This window comes from Leguminivora glycinivorella, chromosome 2, assembly GCF_023078275.1.
Source record: "Leguminivora glycinivorella isolate SPB_JAAS2020 chromosome 2, LegGlyc_1.1, whole genome shotgun sequence".
In the NCBI taxonomy this organism is placed as follows: domain Eukaryota; kingdom Metazoa; phylum Arthropoda; class Insecta; order Lepidoptera; family Tortricidae; genus Leguminivora; species Leguminivora glycinivorella.
The window spans coordinates 19,228,207-19,250,712 of NC_062972.1; the positions used below are offsets into that span (position 1 = coordinate 19,228,207).

The following is a 22,506-nucleotide window of genomic DNA, read 5'->3' on the forward strand; positions in this document are numbered from 1 at the left end:
GTGGTGACAGCAAAGATATGCGTGACAGTAAATGTGACGCAAACGTGTTGCCATATATAACATAAATATAACAGGAACCTTTTCCGCCCCCACAAGCCATGTTATCGTTAAATTAATCATTAAATTTAATGAATCATGACCGTTTATGTCACGTCATTTATTAGTTAGTATAGTACCTACATATAATATCAGCCGTTTCGTTGTAGCTAAATTCCTCGGCGGCGTCTTTGAAAGGAGTTTTATTGAACGAGGTACAAGCGTTCGTCAGGAACATTTTTAGTTTTTTGCAACATTCACATAGCTACCTTCGTTAATTAGGGTTTTAATATTACTCCCTCGGATGTCATTACAAATTTTATGTTTTGACTCATTAGAATTTTTATTATCTAAGACGCGTTTGTTCTTAAAATAATATTAAGGGGATAACAGAGTGTTTCGTTTCTACAAACGATTTTTTATGATAATTATCATTTATTTTCTCCTCTTTTCTAAAATAATAACAAAAGATAGTGTCACTAATGCCGGATTTAAGTAGGTATATATGTAAATTTATGTTAGATAACTAGCTTTCTAGAAGAGAATTGCTACGAGAATAAAATTCAAAGGCTTCTTGGCTAAAAAATAATGTTCACCATCAATAATATATAAGGTCCTAATTTATTAGTTGCAGATATTTTAACACATGATACTTTACATTAAAATAATTAACTTTAAATATAAATTAAGAAATCTTTTCATGTAACTTTTTTGATTTCATTTTCCTAACAAAAAAATTAATTATAATTTCGTCTAAAAAAATCATCATGTGCATTATCACATGTCACAATAACACTGTCTGTCATGTCAACAATTGTTTGTTGTAAATGTCGTAAAGGTTCGGCGGGAAAACTGCACATGTCATTAAAGTGGCCAGTTACAGTTAAGTGGTACGTAAAAGAGGTACTAGAATCTGTTCAATGAGTTTTCATTTAATAATCACATAAACAGGGTGTTTTTACGTAGCAAATTTGTTTTTCCGTTTTCTCCAAAAAAACATCGTAAAAGGTATAATGTTTCACGGTTTAATATACTCCAGAGACCGAGTACTATCAGCTGTAAAAATATCTGCATCTAATAAATTAGGACCTTATATATATTTAATTATATATATTAGTCTATATTTATATAAATTTATATAAGTATTAGTATTCAACCTTAGTTTTGTAAATTTATGTTTGATGTCACGATTATATTTGTCTCTGGTAGCTATTATTTCTCCTGCACCAACATATATGTCTCTGTTTAACCCAATGGTTGACTGGTAGAGAATGCCTTTTGGCATTAAGTCCGCCATTTGTACATGTTTCTTTGGTTGTGCAATAAAGTTTAAATAAAGAAATAAATAAAAACTTATTAACTTATCTTAAAACAATAATGTTTGCTTTACGACATCCTCTACAACAATGCGAAGGATTCGCAAATAAAACTTAATAATTAACTTAATTAAGCAGGTTTAGCATTTTACTGCACCGCTGCAGGTTTACGAGGGATTGGTTTCGACGAGATGGAACCATTTATTCTTAGGGAATCTTTATACGTAGGGTCATCTGCTTCACCTAGAGAACCTAGTCTTTTAAAACATTTTTTTAAAGAGAAACCAGAAAAAATCTCCATCTTATCTACCGTTACAAAATTGCATAAACGGAATACTGGCTGTATTCCGTTTTTGCAATTTTGCAATTTTGTTTCGGGCCGACAATGATACTAAAACTATATCTAGCTTGGTGGAATTTTATCCAAACTAGTTATGGACCTAATTTGATTGGGGCATAGGCCAAACTCGTGTTTACAATGTTTGTTGCCGTAGGTCCTAGGCCCTATAGTCGAAGTAACTAGCCGCCCCCTTCTCAGCATCCATCAACATAATTATATTATAGGTCAGTTTGCCTCCTGGGGTGGCCCCCGCAATATATTGCTGCTGGTCTGTCCTGGGTCATTCTCCTTGTATTTAATTTGGCCTGTATTTAAATGCGCCTGAAAATGTAGGTACGTGTAACTGGTGTTACTTACACATTTTATTAGGTACTTGATTGAATTCCCTGGCGCATGGTTCCTTTGCGCGTGCGCCGGTCCCGTCACGCTGCACTCCCGCGCACCGCGAATCGACGACCTCGCTCTTCGCATTGTTTGAGCCACGGTCATTAGCCTCACCCAGCGAATTGTTGAACCTGAAGAAAACAAACACATGTACAGTCAGCGTCAAATAGATAGTGACGGACAAAGTGGCCAAATCAAGGTATCATAAGATATAGACACCTTTGTTTCCATAGAAATCATGATGTGTTTCGTTAATATCTAGGGCCACTTTTGGCGTGTCCATTTATTTGAAACTGATTATAGTGATTATAATAGGTTTAGGTCGGTCCTTATGTCACTTATTATGTTAAGGGTTTATTTATTAATAATATTTTCTCACTCAGTCTCCTCTAGAAATTCTCTGATAACTATATTATTTTTTTATGACACGATGGACATTGGACAAGTCACATTTTCTCGTTCGCAATTTTCTCATTATCAAATTATTACTTTATAGTTAAAGTAGCATAAGAAAATGGATTAGGTACCTACAACATTTTTTTATGCACCCTTGCCTAATTATGAATTCTAATTAAAAATATTATATCAATAAAAACATAGCTTTACCTGAGTGTGCGTGTGCGCACTTTAACAATACACAGTAAATATTAAGCTGAGCATTAATAGAATAACTGTACAAACATTTTAGAAATTATAAGTCTAAATTTAACAAGTTCCAACAAAAATACTAATCTGTAATCGTACTGTCATATAAAGTAAGATCACCTGTTTGATACACCAATGACAAATCACAAAGGACGTCAATTAGATAGGTCAATGACACGTGTCTTATGAACACCTTCATGAAATATACTATTCTACTATGCTATCAGATACAACCTTCATACAGCACGTTATGTGAGAGAGAGACACCCCACGGCGCTCGGCTCCGTCCGTGGGCGCGGCCGCCACGCCCTCTCAAATTATCGATCAGCCGTATAATTTATTCATAATTCTTTTATTATTGACGTATTATGATGTTTCGCATAATTCGGCTATTTTAAAATGTTCTGAGATTTTCGGCCATTAAAATACCTAGCCAACATTAATGATGCTCCGAAGATTTAGAACAAATTGCTGAATTTGTTTCTCCGGCTATGTGAATACATTTTTGGCTATTGGGGCTTTGGGGCACAACACAACGACAAAATTCACCATCGCAATTTTATCAGCGGGTATTATATATCGAAATCGAAATGTACAGTAAGGTCAGTAAACAACAAAATCAATAACAATGAATCTGAAAAGTGAAACCTACCTACCTATTAAATACGGTTTTTTTTTGTAAAATTTATTCTGATATGAAAATACTCTACTACTCTGAAAATAATTTAAGGATGACAGATTTTGCGCGTTGTTAAAACCGCTAATATTGATGCTGGTTCTATTTATATAGCTTTCATTTTCACCTATGTATTTCCACTAATGAAATCGCGCGAGAGCAGTACACTGATTAGTGCTAGTCAAAGAATTGGCCCCATCGTAAAATCATAACATGTTATGTTATATAGTTCCTTAAAAAACCACCTTATTTGTTGTTACAGAAAAGCTCCGACTATCGTTATGCGTCGGATGCGGCGGGCAGATCCACGACCAGTACATCCTCAGGGTAGCACCGGACCTGGAGTGGCACGCCGCCTGCCTCAAGTGCCAGGAGTGCCGTCAGTTCCTCGACGAGAGCTGCACGTGCTTCGTCAGGGACGGCAAAACCTACTGCAAGCGGGACTACACTAGGTTAGTTGACGGTTGAATTATAAATATCAAGACACAATCACACTCAGGGTGGTTCGACCTGGAGTGGCACGCCACCTGTCTCAAGTGCCAGGAGTGTCGCCAGTTCCTGGACGAGAGCTGCACGTGCTTTGTCAGGGACGGCAAGACCTACTGCAAAAGGGACTAGGTTAGTTGAAGATTCTTGGCTACACCGATAGCCTGGTCCATGATTGCCTTCCTGATCATGTTTCTTGTCGTTTCACTCTCGACAGGATGGTCATATCTAATCATCATGGACGTGCTTTATAACAACCGCCAACGCCATTTTTGTCTGTGTCAGATGCCTGCAGGATCCAAGTTTCAGTAGTTCTGCATCATTGATCCTGAGCTCACCGCAAAATGAAATAAACGCTTTTATGAAATTGTCCCGAAAAAAATGCTATTTTACCCGACAAGTAAGGAGTTGCTTCGGGTAGATACCACTGTCTATTAGGGAGCACTAGATATTTAATAGCTGTAGAAATGTATAGGACATCAAAATTTTACTCCATGCGATTTGAGGCTTCGTTTAGTGCGGCGCGCGAAAAGTTTTACTTTTCAGAGAACAGAAAAACCGCTACCTACAGTTTCAGACCAATGTTCGCGTAACCCCAAATTGAATGAGCGGTGATTTCCCGGCCTCCCCCGTAACTTCCGACCCGCTATTAGCGTAACCTGATTCCGCCATCTTGGGTTACACGGCCGGGAATTAGCTATTTACAGGAGCGAAATGTTTGGACTGGTGCATCCGATAGTACCGAGTAGGTACATAACTTCAGCTTTGTTGATAACTAGTCAGTTGTATTTTAAAGTGAGAATAAATTTTTAGTTTACGTTTTGTAAAATATGTAATTAGGTTACTCTGAGCTCTGTTGCGCTAATATGAAACTGATAGAGACACTACCGTATCCTTCACCACAGACCACGAAATAGTTATTTCAGTTATTTGTTATACAAGGGGGCAAAGTTGTATTTTAACGCCGAGTGTGGAATTGAAAAACGAGCAAGTGAAAGGATTCTATAGTCGAGAATAGAATCCTGAACTTGCGAGTTTTTTAACACACGAGAAGTAAAATACATTTGCACCCGAGTGTAACACAAAACTTTTCCCCTCACTATAGCGAGGGAACTACAACGCAAAATAGTTATTTGTTATACAAGGGGGCAAAGTTGTATTTTATCGCCGAGTGTGGAATTGAAAAACGAGCAAGTGAAAGGATTCTATAGTTGAACCACGAGCGAAGCGAGTGGTTCGAGAATAGAATCCTGAACTTGCGAGTTTTTTAACACACGAGAAGTAAAATACATTTGCACCCGAGTGTAACACAAAACTTTTCCCCTCACTATATAGCGAGGAAACTACAACGCAAAAAATGCGTTTATCACTGCTTCCAGTAGTTCCACAGGTGGTAAATCATCTTTATTACTAGATTCACCTACTTTTATCAATTTTAAAGCAGTTATTTTGACTTTATTCAAGGTCTAATTACTTTACCCACTAGTGGATAAAATGCGTTTTTACCCGCTGGTATTAAAGGACAAAACACGTGTTTCCGAGCTAGTGAGGGGAAAAATGCGTTTTTCACTGCTTCCAGTAGTTCCACAGGTGGTAAATCATCTTTATTACTAGATTCACCTACTTTTGTCAATTTTAAAGCAGTAAATTTGATTTAATTTATATACATAGTAGTGTGACTACTTTAAGACAGCACAAGTTGAAATATTTTCAATAGATTATAATTTAACTTGTGTTCATTAGAACAGTAAATTTGACTTTATTCAAGGTCAAATTACTTTACCCACTAGTGGATAAAATGCGTTTTTACCCGCTGGTATTAAAGGACAAAACACGTGTTTCCGAGCTAGTGAGGGGAAAAATTGTAAACTTGGCTTCACGCTCCTATATCAACATTTCTAAGACCCCGCTCCTTAGAGAAATGCGAAATGATGTTTACCAATATACAATATTATATCTTCTACATACATATATTATAGGTAACCCTTCGTCATAGCGAGCGGAAACATTTGTTTACTCTCCGCGGCATCCCCGCCAGTGACGGACTTGGATAAACAACGGAAACATACTCATTTACAATCAATATTATTTATGGTTTACCGATCAAGTACATCCTGTCAATTTTGTAATTGCTTGTTAATGATTGATTGGATGAAAAATAAACAAATAAATCCGGTGAATGAAAGGGTTTCAAACGACTTAGGAATTTCAGGAAATTGTTTTAGTGCAATGATTAAATACTTCTTGAAAGGGTAATTTTGTAACACGTGTGAGATACACGGTCCCATAATCCAAAGAAACTTTTGCAATGGCCACATAACTGAAATTAGGCATTGAAATACTTGCGAATGGTTAGGGTGATCATTATGATTTGAATTTTAATTTTCTCATACATATAAGTATTAACTACGTAGATAAATGAATAAATTTATGAATTATAGTCACATACGTAGACGCTGATGTTGAACCCGATTCAATGTATGATTTCCAAACAAAAAATTAAGTAGGAAGGTATGTGGAAAGTAGAGCGACGCTCATCTTTGTAAACCAAAATATTACAACTTATTTACAGAAAATATACGAGATAAAAAAATGTAATCGAAAACCCGCTTATCCGGCCGGTGTAAACGGGAACAAACATACCATAGACATATCAGGTTCCCGCCGCCCGCCGTGCTGTCAAACTGACGTTTGTTTTGGCGCCAAAATACATAATGCTCAGTCAAACCTCGTTTGTTTTCTCTTCGGCACATCAGAGTATAGACTACAAATATTATTCTACCGTCGTGAAATCCATTTCTGAATTTACGCGTGAAATTTCAACACTTATTTCATGGTAACAAGGTCGAGATATTGGTAAAGTCTTAATACCATAGACAATATTGGGTTGTTGATGTGTAATTCTATATTTTACCCGCGAGAGATGGAAGGGTGAAAAGATAAACATTAGCGGTTATTTTAGTGAATTCATCTTTGGTGTTGAGTAAAAAGAGGCGCCGGCGGTCTGATTGACGGACTGTTGGTTCGATCCGTTTTGGTGACTTTCTTTGTGTAAACAAAAGACGCAAACAAGAATAGGCATAAGTTTATTTCGATTTACTCTTCACTAACTGTACGCTTTTTATCTGTCATCACTCATCAGTATTTAAATTCAAAATTATACTATTTTACATTACATGTACCTACCTAGAGTCTAGAGTTGAACTTTTACTAACTGAAAATGAAAAACTTCAAACAGTTCTTCTTTCAGTATGAAATTAATCATTTTTATATGCTACAAAAACGAAATTAAGTATATCTTATATCTACCTATTAATACCTATACCTACCTATTAGGTAGGTATTAGGTATACGGCTACGGGTAGGCATGTACCTAATGTATAAATATAGGTACATAATAGTTGGGTAAAACATAGTCATATAAACCTAGGTGCCTACTATTTATTACACTGTGTGTGGTCACATTCGCAGCTGCGCCTTACACCACACGGTAGATATAATATGTCATCTTTTGACATTTGACAGAGCTGTACACACAGTACGAAAGTATTATATTTCATTTGGATTCAAAATATGTTTAAATATTATTTTTATAATCACATTTGACCAGATGTTAATGTTGAAATAAGTCATCAGTGTATTAATAGTAACAACGTACTGTTTTGAAGTAGACTCTACTTACATTATTTCTCATATAGGTTGGTCTAGTCCCTACGTAAGTCCGCTAGATAATTGGGAAGGTAAAGTTTTTTTGAAGATAGGCAAATAATATATTTTCTGTCCTTACACTAATGATTGTCCTACAAATTAAAATGTGAAACCTTAATAATGTTTGACCAAATAAATCGAATCGTCTTCAAAATATCCTAGTTTGGCTTTGAAGTACAAACGCAAATATTAGAACAAAAAATTAACGATATGCCGCTGCACCTCTAGTATGACTTTCGTCTAACTTATTGCACGTATAGCTTGTAAAATAAGTATCCTAATTTTTGTAATCAATAAACGGGCTAGGGTTTTAAGATTGATTACAAACTTTTGAGTTAGGCGAATTTACGTAAGTAGGCTGAAACGTATCGTGCTTATGAATCTGGAAAAAATGTCTTTACACAATTGGTCTACTTTGCAAACCTTACGAAATGGACATGAATGCTATTGAAATATCCATGGTGAATGTAGAATAATAAATTTAATTACGCCAAAACCTGCCAATTTGAAATTTAGAAGTATTCAGGAATGGAGGACTGAGTGTAGTGGCGAGTCTAGGGAATGGCAAATGTTTACCAGTGGATCAGGCTGTTGATGAAGATGATTATGATCGATTTTAAAGTGCATCTAAACTTGGCATTTGATTGGATTTTAGGCGAACAATTAGCCGATAGGAACTTGGTCCCCTTTTGACCAGGGTTAACTTCAGGATCTAACAATGCCAATCGACCAAATTTATACGGCGATGGTTGTTCTTATATTTCTTGTGTATTTTAGAAAATGAAAATACAAATACATTTTTTAAATTTTGTGAAAATTTACCAAACAGTACAAAGGGAAAAGATCCAATAGCGAAAACAGAAAGCTGAATATAACGCCGCACCCTGGCCCTATTTATACGGAAGCGTTTGGAACTCTTTCGTACTTGCTTTTGCTTTTGTCCTGAAATTCGTCACTCGCTAGGGTTGTCAAAACGTCGGAGTTTAATTAAAAGTTTATTATATTTTATTTAGTCGGTATGCCACTGAATATTGACCAAGGACCTGCTAGCTTGAAAGAAAGGCGACATCAAACTTTAGTAAATAAATAAGAGTAGGAATGTAAGTAAAGATTTCAACTCGTTGTGTCCGAAACAGGAAATGAGTAGAGCCAAATATGTCTTATGTCCGGTAATGTGACGTAACATAAGTATTTTTACAGTATTTCACTACCGAATAGATTTTACCATACAAAGTTTCCTTGAATTGAAACTTGTTCGGAAAGAAAATTGGAATAAATTTCGTTTGTTCTACAATCAAACAAAAACTTGGTTTATGAAAGGATCTAATTGCCTAGATTGCACCGAATGTCCAGTATCTACATGCTTATCTACATAACGTAATGTACTGAACATACATTGAACCTTACGAGATCTCATACATTTCCTGACTCGTCTCTTTCCGCACAAACTCTACGATGTTTAACAAAATAATTATTATCAAAATCATATGATTTCCATTACGTCACTGCCATTATTACTTATAAACCGACTTCACGGGTAACAAGTCCAATATTGAAATATGAATATTTTTCCTCAAACCTACCCCCTCATCGGCAACCCTAGCAAGCAATGCTTTTAGCCAGATTGGGGCGGCCTCATCCGCTAAGTGCCGGTCAATAACCTCGCTCAAAATGTGCTTAGGGGTTTGGGTTCCGTAGCTGACGAGAATTTACAATGGGGTTCCTTATGATAGTGTGTGTGGATTGAGTGAGCACCTTCCGAAAATAAAAAAAATATGCTGATCATTTAGTAAAAGTTCTAAAACAATTGTAAAACGAATCTCTGAATTTGTAAAAAGATAAATCAAAAGATACAGCCATTAACATGTGCTCACTCAGTTCTCACAAACTACCAACGAAAACAGTGAATATATTCATTTAACATATAATATTTATATACTAACATTTAGTAAAAAATAGGCCAACCTACCTCTATAAATATTAGATCACCTAGTGACGTATTTAATTTTTTACAAATAGTTTCTTATGCTCACTCAATCCTCACACTTTTGAAAAGCCGAATTTTGATGAAAAACATAAGATTTAGACCGCTATTATATGTGTATAGTTTAGTAAAAGTGAAATGGGAATTTGTAAAATACAAAACGAACCACTAACGTGTCAGGTTTTTTTATAATAAATTTTTGTAAGTGCTCACTCAGTCCACACGTTTTGAGAAAGTTAAAAATGTAAATATCTTACGATTTGTAGCACCTAAGACACTCAAAAGTACTTCAACATTTAGTAATAGTTATTTGTTATACAAGGGGGCAAAGTTGTATTTTAACGCCGAGTGTGGAATTGAAAAACGAGCAAGTGAAAGGATTCTATAGTTGAACCACGAGCGAAGCGAGTGGTTCGAGAATAGAATCCTGAACTTGCGAGTTTTTTAACACACGAGAAGTAAAATACATTTGCACCCGAGTGTAACACAAAACTTTTCCCCTCACTATAGCGAGGAAACTACAAGGCAAAAAAATGCGTTTTTCACTGCTTCCAGTAGTTCCACAGGTGGTAAATCATCTTTATTACCAGATTCACCTACTTTTATCAATTTTAAAGCAGTTTATTTGACTTTATTCAAAGTCAAATTACTTTACCCACTAGTGGATAAAATGCGTTTTTACCCGCTGGTATTAAAGGACAAAACACGTGTTTCCGAGCTAGTGAGGGGAAAAAATTTTTACTAAATATCTACCATCTAATATTTTATATTCGTTGTCTGGTTTTAAAGATATTCAGACATAACTTTTCTCATACAAATGTATCAAGTAGGGTGACCACACTATGTCGGCTCCTGATTTTCCCCACCTTCCCATTGTCATATTGAGATTGGGGAGTTTCGTTCAATTTTGATAATAGTTTATATTAAACTAATACCATATTAATTCTCCATCTGCAAACTGTTTTTAGGTTATGTTCTTGGCCTAGTGATGATGTGTATTGTGTAATTTTTATCGACGTCAGGATAATAACCATATCGACATTCATGCATTAAAAAACCGCCTTCAAAAATAAGCGCGTTACAAAACACGGAGAAACTAAAAAGCCAAAAATAATAAACCTTTCAATTCAGATTTCTTATCGTATTGCAATAAGCTAAACATCCAAATTATAAACAAATCAATTATTTTTGTAGTCGGTACCAGACCTGTTCGTCGCCTTGCTATTGCCTGTTTGCCCCACCCAACCATACACAGGCTGGTACCGACTCCAAAAATAATTGATTTGTTTATAATTTGGATGTTTAGCTTATTGCAATACGATAAGAAATCTGAATTGAAAGGTTTATTATTTTTGGCTTTTTAGTTTCTCCGTGTTTTGTAACGCGCTTATTTTTGAAGGCGGTTTTATTTTTTGTTAAAAAGTTTATTTATTTGTTGATTTTTAGTGGTTCCTAGTGATATTATATGTATCAGTCCGAATACATGTACAGTAGTGAAAGAATTATCCTTTAACTCCTAACCATTGAGGAGTTGACCTTCCATCATCAGCTCAGTTGATTTTTAGTGGTTCCTAGTGATATTATATGTATCAGTTCGAATACATGTACAGTAGTGAAAGAATTATCCTTAAACTCCTAACCATTGAGGAGTTGACCTTCCATCATCAGCTCAGCCACATAAAATTATTACCATCAGACGTAAATACTGGTGTACCTTTGAAAAATAGACTAAAAACATTACATAAGCCTATAACATTTGAAGAGTTCCCTCGATTTCTCCAGGATCCCATCATCAGACCCTGACTTGGTGCCAATGGGACCATCTCGGGGTTATACCGGTTCGATCAAAAAAAAAATTTTGAAAATCGGTCCACGATTCTCGGAGATATCGAGTAACATACATACAAAAAAAAAAAAAAAAAAAAAAAAAAAAAAAACATTCAGTCGAATTGAGAACCTCCTCCTTTTTTGAAGTCGGTTAAAAAGGACATGAATGATAATTAGTAAGAAACAAAGAATATAATACTTCACTAGTAAGAAACCAGAACCTGGTAATCTAATCGTGCTAACAGATGAGCGTACCGGATTTGTAAGTGGGAGCGAGAAAATAATAACTATTTCTGAGTTTGACCCGACAGATCAGGGTGCGTAGCCGAATGGCACTAAGTAATTACGAAACGCTCACGAAACGAAACGCTAGTAGATATCGCTCGTGCGTATTGGCGCGACAGAGCCAGACTAACTGGCACGGCGCGGCGTTTCGTTTTCGTTTGGCGTCGGAGTAATGCCATTCGGCTACGCACGCTGTAAAGCTGCTAACACATGACCGTACGAGCACCGTACCGCACCAAGGTCATCCATATGGATGCTTGCTAGCTTGTAAATGGGAGCGAGAAATAGTTATTATTTTCTCGCTCCCACTTACAAATCCGGTACGCTCATCTGTTAGCACGATTAGATTACCAGGTTCTGGTTTCTTACTAGTGAAGTATTATATTCTTTGTTTCTTACCAATTATCATTCATGTCCTTTTTAATGCATGAATGTCGATATGGTTATTATCCTGACGTCGATAAAAATTACACAATACACATCATCACTAGGCCAAGAACATAACCTAAAAACAGTTTGCAGATGGAGAATTAATATGGTATTAGTTTAATATAAACTATTATCAAAATTGAACGAAACTCCCCAATCTCAATATGACAATGGGAAGGTGGGGAAAATCAGGAGCCGACATAGTGTGGTCACCCTACTTGATACATTTGTATGAGAAAAGTTATGTCTGAATATCTTTAAAACCAGACAACGAATATAAAATATTAGATGGTGGATATTTAGTAAAAATTTTTACTAAATGTTGAAGTACTTTCGAGTGTCTTAGGTGCTACAAATTGTAAGATATTTACATTTTTAACTTTCTCAAAACGTGTGGACTGAGTGAGCACTTACAAAAATTTATTATAAAAAAACCTGACACGTTAGTGGTTCGTTTTGTATTTTACAAATTCCCATTTCACTTTTACTTAAACTATACACATATAATAGCGGTCTAAATCTTATGTTTTTCATCAAAATTCGGCTTTTCAAAAGTGTGAGGATTGAGTGAGCATAAGAAACTATTTGTAAAAAATTAAATACGTCATTAGGTGATCTAATATTTATAGAGATAGGTTGGCCTATTTTTTACTAAATGTTAGTATATAAATATTATATGTTAAATGAATATATTCACTGTTTTCGTTGGTAGTTTGTGAGAACTGAGTGAGCACATGTTAATGGCTGTATCTTTTGATTATCTTTTTACAAATTCAGAGATTCGTTTTACAATTGTTTTAGAACTATTTAAAAATATTTTAAGCGGGTTACTCACGTATTAAGTCGATATAGCGTTCGACATGTTTCGGTTCAATTTCGAGAACCTTTCTCAAGAGTAGCGACACCCCGCCTTTACATGTCGAGAGCGCGACGCATACTCATACGACGCATATTTCTAAATATGTATGAGTCTCACGGGAGTTTTATAGTTAAAATTGTTTTAGAACTTTTACTAAATGATCTGCATATTTTTTTTTATTTTCGGAAGGTGCTCACTCAATCCTCACACACACTTATGATAAACCTCTTGTGGGGTATGAAAACAGCGCGTTTGTGTCAGATCGATAGCTTCGCTGTAAATGCGAATGGGAACTCCGGTTGTACATAGATATACATATGTACATGTCTACCTTCCGTTCCGTCCTATCTGAACTATCAGTCGTGGTACCGTAAAACGGGGTGGCTATTAAATTCAGGGGCGATATTGATATATCAGCTTTTATTAAGACATAATATACTTTTATGAGGAATTTGATGTGGAATTTATTAAAAAAGCTGTCTTTGTCTCTCAGGTTATTCGGTACGAAGTGCGACAAGTGCGGATCTTCGTTTAGCAAGAACGACTTCGTAATGCGAGCCAAGACGAAAATCTACCACATCGACTGCTTTCGCTGCTGCGCCTGCGCGAGACAACTAATACCTGGTCAGTATTCATATCTAATATACTTTTTTATGCCGTCACGTCTGTGGGCAAACACGCTTTATGGTAAGCACCTGCATAGTCTATGGGTGCCTGAGACAATGCGCGTTGCCGACTCTTTAAAACCTGCACCGAAACTACTTTTTTGAAGAATCTCTATACTCTGCTTACCTAAATGGCAAATATTCACTCTGCATCTCGGCAATGAGCTCTTTCCACAATAAGAGCGTCATATCATATGGCTCTTCGAGCTGATGCGTGTATATCACTGCACTTGTGTTTATTTTGCACTTTTCAAAGTTCTAATATAACTGTCCAGTCTATTTTTGAAACAGTAGATGTAGTTTTTGTAAATTCTATGATGTAAATGAAAACTATGAACCTTAACAGACTCTCTTCCGTTCCGACGGCAAGTAAGTGATGCGGTAATAAAAAACGTCAAAAGCGACCATTGGCCCTAGGTATATTAAAATAATTTCTTAAAAACACTTTTGCACACATTTGTTTTCCCTAAACCAATGAATACAATTGATAACCAAATAAATGTATTTAATATATTTGCAGGAGACGAATTCGCGTTGAGAGAAGGCGGTGCTTTATACTGTAGAGAAGACCACGATGTTTTAGAAAAGGTACGTATGTGGTAAGCCATTTTAATATCTTTTACATTATTTTTTTAGTATTAAATGCTAGTAGTTAAAGTCCCAATTCTCTTAACCGTAAAATAAATAAATAAATTCAAATTCGTATGAATTGACGGCCCAAAGTAGATATATGTAATGTAATAACGTATGTCCCCAGGATACGTTTAGTCAAGTTTTTCATACCTACCGGTCTCATGGGAATACCTTGTTCAGCATGACCAGCTCAATTTAATTTAATCTATATTATACTAGTATAATTATTCGATGCCACGAAAAAATTGGGATCACAAAGTCACACGATTAAATATTGGGGTTTACCCAAATTGTTAGAAAACGATTGCACCAGGAATAAAACTAAAGAAGTGACTCCTTTCAGACTGCGAACACGAGTAGCGGTAGCGGCGCCGAGAGCAACAACAACACCACCCTTAGCAACAACAACTCGCACCATCCGCACGAGTTGGGCTCTATGTCTGGTTAGTATTATAATTTTGGATTTGCGACTATTATGTTGGGTTAGGACTTGGTCCCGACTTGGCCCGCGACGGCTCAAATTGACCAAGGCCAATTAACCGAGTGTCAGTAAGGTGTGTTCGGAAATGTTTTCGAGTGGTCATTCTTACCCGCTGACGCTTGCCGCCGCGTGCTGAGGGTGAAAACGATCGCTCCCAAACATTTTCAAACATAGAAACCCCGCGGACGATGTGCCGCTACCCATTGTGGAGGACGTCCCTCCACAATGGGTAGGAAAAAGAGTAAGGCCTAACAAAAGTGTGCAGGCAGACATATTTATAAGGGGGGAGTGGATCCTCTCCCCTCTTGAGACTCTACCGAGTCATCAAACCCTATGCGACGCTGAATATTTGAACGCCAAACTGTGGTAAAATAAGGAGTGAAATGAAAATGTATTGCCCATCTATTATGTACCCTTATTTATACAAATAAATATTTTTGATTGATTGATTGATTGATTTGATTGAAAGAACGCGGCTCTGTCCTTTCCCTTCTCTATATGAAATCCTCAAATTCTGATGGACGTCTGTCAAATTGCGTTATTACTACGTATGTATATTTAACAAGACAAGTAAGTCTGAAGTCTAAATATCTTGATTATATTATAACTACATATAATTATGTCAAAACCATTCCCTATAAAATACAGGTTCAAAATGTTTTTCTTTTTTTCAATAGGCCTGATAAAGGAATTGTATAGAAATTAGTTGTTTGGAGTGTCGCGGGGCAGTTATCAGAACACGAGTAATTAGACAGCTATCGCGCGGTTTGGTGATACTACAGATTTGTACCGTAGGGCTGACACGTGTCAACAATTTACAAAGAATTTAATAAATGCAACTTTATTTTGTTATGCAAGCGCTGGTGGCCTAGCTGAAATAGCCTTTGCTTTGACTTTCAGTCTGAAGACACAGGTTCAGATCCGGTCCGTAGTTTTGTGCCACTCAAGTACCTATATACGAAATATCTGCCAGTCACTTTTCAGGAAAGCATAGTGATCGAATATGACTAATCTCAATGCAGTAGGGACTACTTATTTTATCCTTTTAGCGTGGAGTTCAGATGATAATCGCTCTCTTATAAACTAGTGCCCAAGTCATTCTTAGTACTAGTTGCCAAGCAGTCCCCATAGCCCAATGGTCCATTTGCCAATCATGAGTTCAGTGGCAAAAAACCAGGATAACGCAAGGAAGATGACGAGTTACACGAGTCCTCGCATTAAATTAAATTTAGTCCAATTATTCAGTAGTTATTTTTAATAATAGTCTGACAAAGTTATATGAGCCCGTGACTTATGGTAAACTCATGTAGTTCCGTTAAATTTAGCAACATTTAGTGGCAGCCCTATCTGAAGTGGCTATCGGTATCGATGGCGCAGTGATTGGTGTATCGCGATCAGACGCACCGACAAACGCACGCCGCGCTTTCATCTCGCCGACACTGGTTCCCACAGTTAGGTTCTACAAATATCTAGTAATATAACAATACTACACTGGGTATTAATTAATTAATTGTGACTTATTTATTTATCGCATGGTGTAATTAGAAACGTGAGATCGGGAGACAGTACGGTCGCCAGTACGGTCGTCAGTAGGCAAAAACATAATTTCAATTGCAAATTTTTCCCGATAGCAATGTCTAATTGAAAGCAGAAGCAGAGAGTTACTTTCTTTCATAACATTCCAACAAAACACACATGGCTCTACATTAGGGGCCATCTTCTGCTTCTTTTGTTAGGGGGTAATGTAGGGCTTCGTAGCGCCAAATGTACCACTGGCCACTGCGACCATTCCTGATCTATTGTGATCGCCACCTACTACAGCTCTCGGTAAAGTCCACAAATTCAAAGATTTGTAGTATCTTTTTAAACTCGAAATACCTCACACAGTCACACACTTACACCATCATATAGGGCCCATTATACATTATACATACATACTACACGGTGTGAGAACACTGAAAGCTCGCAGCATGCGAACATTACATGGCGGTATTTGATTGGTATGCTGAGTCGCATAGGTACAATTTCGCGCGCCGTTAATAAATGGGCCCACAGAATTACAGAATTTAATGCAGCTTAACTTCAATTTTACATGACAGTATCATAATTATGAAGGAATACTTTATTACCTTGCTTGTAAACCTTGTTCACCAATCAAATAGCCTGACTGATAACGATCACGAAGGATAACTTCAATTTCACACGTCCAGGCAGGATTAACGCCTCGCGTTTGACACGTGTGAGGGGTACCTTGCCTATATGCAAATGGACATTTTATTTTATTGAACAAATTCCAGCCTCATTTTCTATGCATTTGACATATGAAAATGGCATGTGTCGTAAGTAGGGAATGCTCCCGGGAATTCCCGGTACCAAAAGTACCGGGAAATCCCGGGATTTTTGAAATCTTTGGGTACCGGTAGGTACTGATGTTGTAAAATCCCGGTTCTTCGGTACTTTTCGGTACTGAAAAATGGACAAAGATTACAAACTAATACGCATTTAATCACTTCAAAAATTTGAACGCAAACGATGGAATATCCATTGAATGCTGTACAAATGTAATGTAAATATGTTAGTTTCAAACGCGTTAGACTCGTCCCGCTCGGTATTCATCGGCTATGATCGGGACCTCGGCGTCGGTTATAATTAGAGGGTAAACCAAACTAACTTTGCTAATGTTAGAATTAGTTAAGGTCTGTAATGGTTTTTTGCACATGTCGTCCAGGTTTTTGAAAGTGTGCTTAGAACGCAGTCTGGTATACTACAATTTTGGTCCTAATAGGCGACCGGAATAAAATTCTAACAATAGTCACCGAATTTCACAAAACCCTTTACTCCGAATCTCCCACATACCCACAGCCTGTGACTGATTTAGAAGAAAGCTTCAAAGCTATATATGGCTCTTATTATGGTTCTTCAAAAAATGAAGTACGGAAAAAGCCCTGGCGAGGACGGAATCACCACCGAAGCACTGAAAGTAGGAGAACATACTTTGATCCCGTATATCACCAAACTGTTTAATACTATAATACTTAACCACTCAAACTTTTTCACAAAAAATGTGCCACTCCAACATCATTCTGCTTCATAAGAAGGGAAACAAGTCTGATATAGGAAACTCCCGTCCTATCAGTCTTGTCTCCCATCTGTACAAGATATTTCTTAAAATCGTAGAAGACCGTATCTCGGGAACACTCGATCGGCACCAGCCGCCCGAACAGGCTGGATTCCGCCCAGGCTTCTCCACCACCGACCACCTACAAGCCCTTAATCAAATTATCGAAAAATGCCAAGAATACAAAATCCCAGTTTACATCGCAGCATTTGTCGATTACTCTAAAGCTTTCGACAGTCTTCATCACAATTCCATTTTTACAGCTTTACGCAATCAAGATATAGATCCCACTTACATTCAACTCTTAACTTAAGCGAAAACTCATGGACATGGGACACCACGCTGCGCTCCAAAACAAAAATAGTCGACGTAGTTCGGAAAGCGGCAAAGCTGAAGTGGGACTGGGCCGGTCATGTCTGCCGAATGCCGAACGAGCTATGGGCCAAGATTACCACAGAGTGGCAGCCCAGGCCAAAACGGGGACCCGGCAGACCACGTATGCGATGGCGGAACGAGTTGGACTCCTTTTTGAAAGAATGGCCGAGGACTGCACAAAACCGGGAGGAATGGAAAAAGCGGGGGGAGGCCCTTGCCCAGCAGTGGGACATTGCAGGCTCTTAATAATAATAAAAAATAATGAGATGTTTGTGACACCATAAAAAATAATGAGATGTTTCGCCAATACGTATCCAACAATCTCTGCATCAAGCGAGAGATTGTTGGATACGGTCGACCTAAGGCAGCAAAACTTATCGACGACTTCCATTTTATGTTTTATTCATAATTTTACAAAAAATGTACTAGTAAACCCCCAGTACCGAAAAGTACCGAAGAACCGGGATTTCCCGGTTCTTTCCCAGTACCGGAAATCTCAGTCCCGGTTCTGGGACTGGTACCGGTTCTGCATTCCCTAGTCGTAAGTAAGGCATGCTCCCGGTATTTCCCGGTTCTCGATTTCCCGGGAAATCCCGGCAATTTTATGATCGCGAAAGATCCGGGACTAAAAATTAGGAACCGGTGCTCCCGGTTCTTTTCAAAATATCCGATTTTTGTTTTATATTGCATCTGCATTTGTATTTGTGCGATAGCATTTAATAGTATTTGTAAATCATTAGTAAAGTTGAACCTGACAAGATAAACATGATATTTATTGCAAATTTTGCCCGTTGAGATACCTATATCTCACCAAGTCCGTTAACTACGTGTTCTTTTCTAGTGATTGTGAATGATGTCTTATCGGTTCATGGTCTCTATCAAATCGGATGTAAGTAGGTATATCAGATTACAAAATATCCGATAGAAATTAAAAATAATAAACAAACACTCAGAAAGTCTAGACTTTCGTCCTTGTTGATGAAAAATTTATCTATTTTTTTATAAACCGATGATGCCTACAATTTCTTTTTTTTTTAAATGTTCAGTGACGTGATATCATGATATTAAAATATTAAATAAAGAAGCATGTCATTTGTTCTTATAAAAAATAAAAACACGCAAATATATTTGGGAAAAATATGATTTTGGCAACTTCCAGGCTGCGAAACAGCGCCATCTAGTTTTAAGCCTACAAGGCCCAAACATTTCAGGGGTACTCTTTTTTTGTATGTGCTTTGTCTGTCCCATATTATATTGTCCTTGGTCCGACAGTACTAAAACTACAGACCGAGACAAGCAAGCTACAGACGACAACCCAATCGCAACTTGCATGGGATAAACGAACTACCCGCCGACGTTGCCGTTAGCGTGCAGACGGCGTACAATTACCATACAAATCGCAGTAGATTTGCAGTATGTATTGGACCTTAATCGCCAAAAATAACATTGAATAACTGACAGGCTTGTATCGTCCGGTGAACTGGTAATCCATAGGCCTTTTGATAAATAATTTAGCGATCTACTTTCTGCGGCGCAAACGATTACAGCTTAGAACCTAGGTCAATGACCAATGACAGATTCGTTGAGTCATACATATGTCTAAAGGATTGTATTGTCTAAAGGATTGTGTTTAAGTTGATTATTAGGTCACTAGTCTATAATCTGGATTCATCTTTGCTGATAACATATCAACTTTATGCATGTAAGGTAAGTTTAATGTATGTGTTATTTTCTATATTTTACGTATTTTGCGGTTAGTTTGTTGACCGTTAAACACAAAACAAACATACCTAGATCATAAAGAAGTTGTTTTCATGAAAAAACGTTGTCCAAGACAATTTACGTAAACATCTAATATCAACAGAACGCCTACTTGATTTTTATCGCAAATATTAACATAAACAGAACTTAGCTACAAACATTATACTAAAGTTCAAGTGTCTAACTAGATAAAAGTAGGTTCGTAAACAAGTACAGTGACTTTTCTGATAAACAATGCATTGACTGCATATTATTAATCTCTCGGACACGCGTTCAAGCCGGCGAATAATACATTTACAAAGGACTTACTGGACTTAGCCCCCGTCCGGTAGGGATACTAGGGATTAGCGTAGGTGTGAAACAGGCTCAACCCTTTGTTGACCCCTTTCAAATTTAGAATGACTTTAATTATTTAGGTGCCAATTATATGTAAATATAATTATTAACGAAGGAATAATCAAAAAACGAACCAAACATACCATTTAAAAAAATAATACTAAACGCGCTTCGCGCTAGCACGTTCAGTTTACGTTTGACATTGACACTTTGACGTAGAACGTAGTATTGCCAGTTAATTAACAAAACCCGAAGATCGGGTGAAATAATAAATGAAACGATGATTTGTATTTTATGTAATTTTTAATCATAACTTTTTATTTAATTTGGATTTCAGATTCCGGTAGTGAATCAGGGTCTCACAAAAGCGGCAGGGCGCGGACTACTGCTGCAGCAGATGGAAAACCGACAAGAGTTCGCACTGTACTTAATGAAAAACAACTACATACGCTTAGGTATGTTTTAAAAATGATAAATTTAAAAAAAAAATAGTATCAAGCTTTGTTGCGGCTGTTTAGGGTAGAGTATCGTACATCAGTTAAGTAATATCCGTCATGAAACTCCTGGTCATCTAGATTCTAGTGGATCGTGAATATCCGTATCAACCTAGTGGATCTATCCTATCTATTATTTCAATATTACTCAATATAATATGACTTACCATCATAACAAGTGCATATAAATTTTACGATCGAGAGAATTTTAGTGGTATTATGTATAGTTGCATAATTTGCACATATCCTTATTATGAACTAAACAAGTTCTTTGTTTTTAGATACTGTAAGTACAGCTAACATCTCAATAAACATTTAAATACAAAAGTGCAGTACTTATAATTTATTAATTACGTGTTTCAGAACTTGTTATGCGGCTAATCCCCGGCCCGATGCTCTGATGAAGGAACAGTTAGTGGAAATGACTGGACTCAGTCCCAGAGTCATAAGAGTCTGGTTCCAGAACAAGCGTTGTAAAGATAAGAAAAAAACTATTCAGTTGAAAATGCAGATGCAGCAGGAGAAGGTGGTAATTTATCTTTTGGTATACTTTTTTAACTAATAGTTTTAAGATAAACTTGAATATATACTTACACTTTTTATGTAGTTTAAAGTAAAAATTAATTAATAATCTGCAAATGCTAGAAATAAATTTAGCATAAAATTATAACGTGATTTTCAATTGGCGAACTAATATAGGTACATACATGACATTTAAATAGTACTTGAATAAAACCTATTTACGAACTCATTGATCACATTTAGAATAGTCAGCAAGCACATGTGTTACATTTCGTCGTTTAACTCTAGTAAATTAACTCTAGTATTTATTTCGATATCTCGTCACAATATAATGATATAGAAGGCAGGTGTTTATTTTACAATCAAATTAAACAATACATATAAATATACACAACAAAAAAAATTTACGCTAAAACTAAATATAAAAAATCTCACCTAGAGAACCGACCTCTGGAAGTGAACCCAGGATGCTGGCGGCGTTGCCCCTTTGCACCGATAGACTTAATTTTTGGGCAAAGAAAGACCCTGCCCTGTAGTACCCCGAGACACCTATTAGTCTGACCGACACTTCTTTTATGAAATGTTTAATGTCGGTCGATATAATATAATATAATATGTCATATTTATTACCAAATTAATCACCTGTCCCTATACTGCAGGAAGGCCGCCGCATGGGGTACATGTCGATGGGAGTGCCGCTCGTAGCGGGCTCGCCGGTGCGGCACGAGCCGGCGGGCAGCCTGGCCCTGGAGGTGACAGCGTATCAGCCGCCCTGGAAGGCATTATCGGACTTCGCACTACACGCTGACTTAGATCGCGCGCCGCATCACAGCGCAGCGTTTCAGCAACTGGTGAACCAGGTACTTTTTGTTATATCAAATATGCAGATGTACATTATACCTTTATTTATGACATAGGAGGCAAACGAGCATAGTACGTACGAACATAGTCAACATTTTAGGGGGCAGCCTTTACTTGATGACTTGATGGTTGAATCTGTCCAGAATGCTGGACGCTGGCTGGTAATTTAATTTCAGTTCTGTTGCGAAGATTCTGAATAAATGCATAGTTTTAGATTGCCCATCGTCCAAATGATGATAGAGTAAGCTGCAGGGACATAATCCAAATAATTCTGTGAAATATTTC

At 37.0% G+C, this 22,506-nt stretch overlaps 1 protein-coding gene across 2 annotated transcripts in view; it reads left to right on the plus strand.

Annotated features, from left to right (window-relative positions):
• The window catches only part of LOC125242263 (insulin gene enhancer protein ISL-1), a 56,601-nt gene that overhangs the window by 32,453 nt on the left and 1,642 nt on the right, over window positions 1–22,506 (plus strand). Inside the window, exons 2-8 of one of the 2 annotated variants that reach the window (XM_048151007.1) lie at window positions 3,660–3,849; window positions 13,469–13,599; window positions 14,161–14,228; window positions 14,617–14,716; window positions 20,682–20,799; window positions 21,202–21,367; window positions 22,020–22,220. In XM_048151007.1, the coding sequence (XP_048006964.1) occupies window positions 3,660–3,849; window positions 13,469–13,599; window positions 14,161–14,228; window positions 14,617–14,716; window positions 20,682–20,799; window positions 21,202–21,367; window positions 22,020–22,220 (974 nt within the window). The remainder of the gene's footprint in view (window positions 1–3,659; window positions 3,850–13,468; window positions 13,600–14,160; window positions 14,229–14,616; window positions 14,717–20,681; window positions 20,800–21,201; window positions 21,368–22,019; window positions 22,221–22,506) is intronic. The other variant, XM_048151008.1, reaches the window with a different exon arrangement.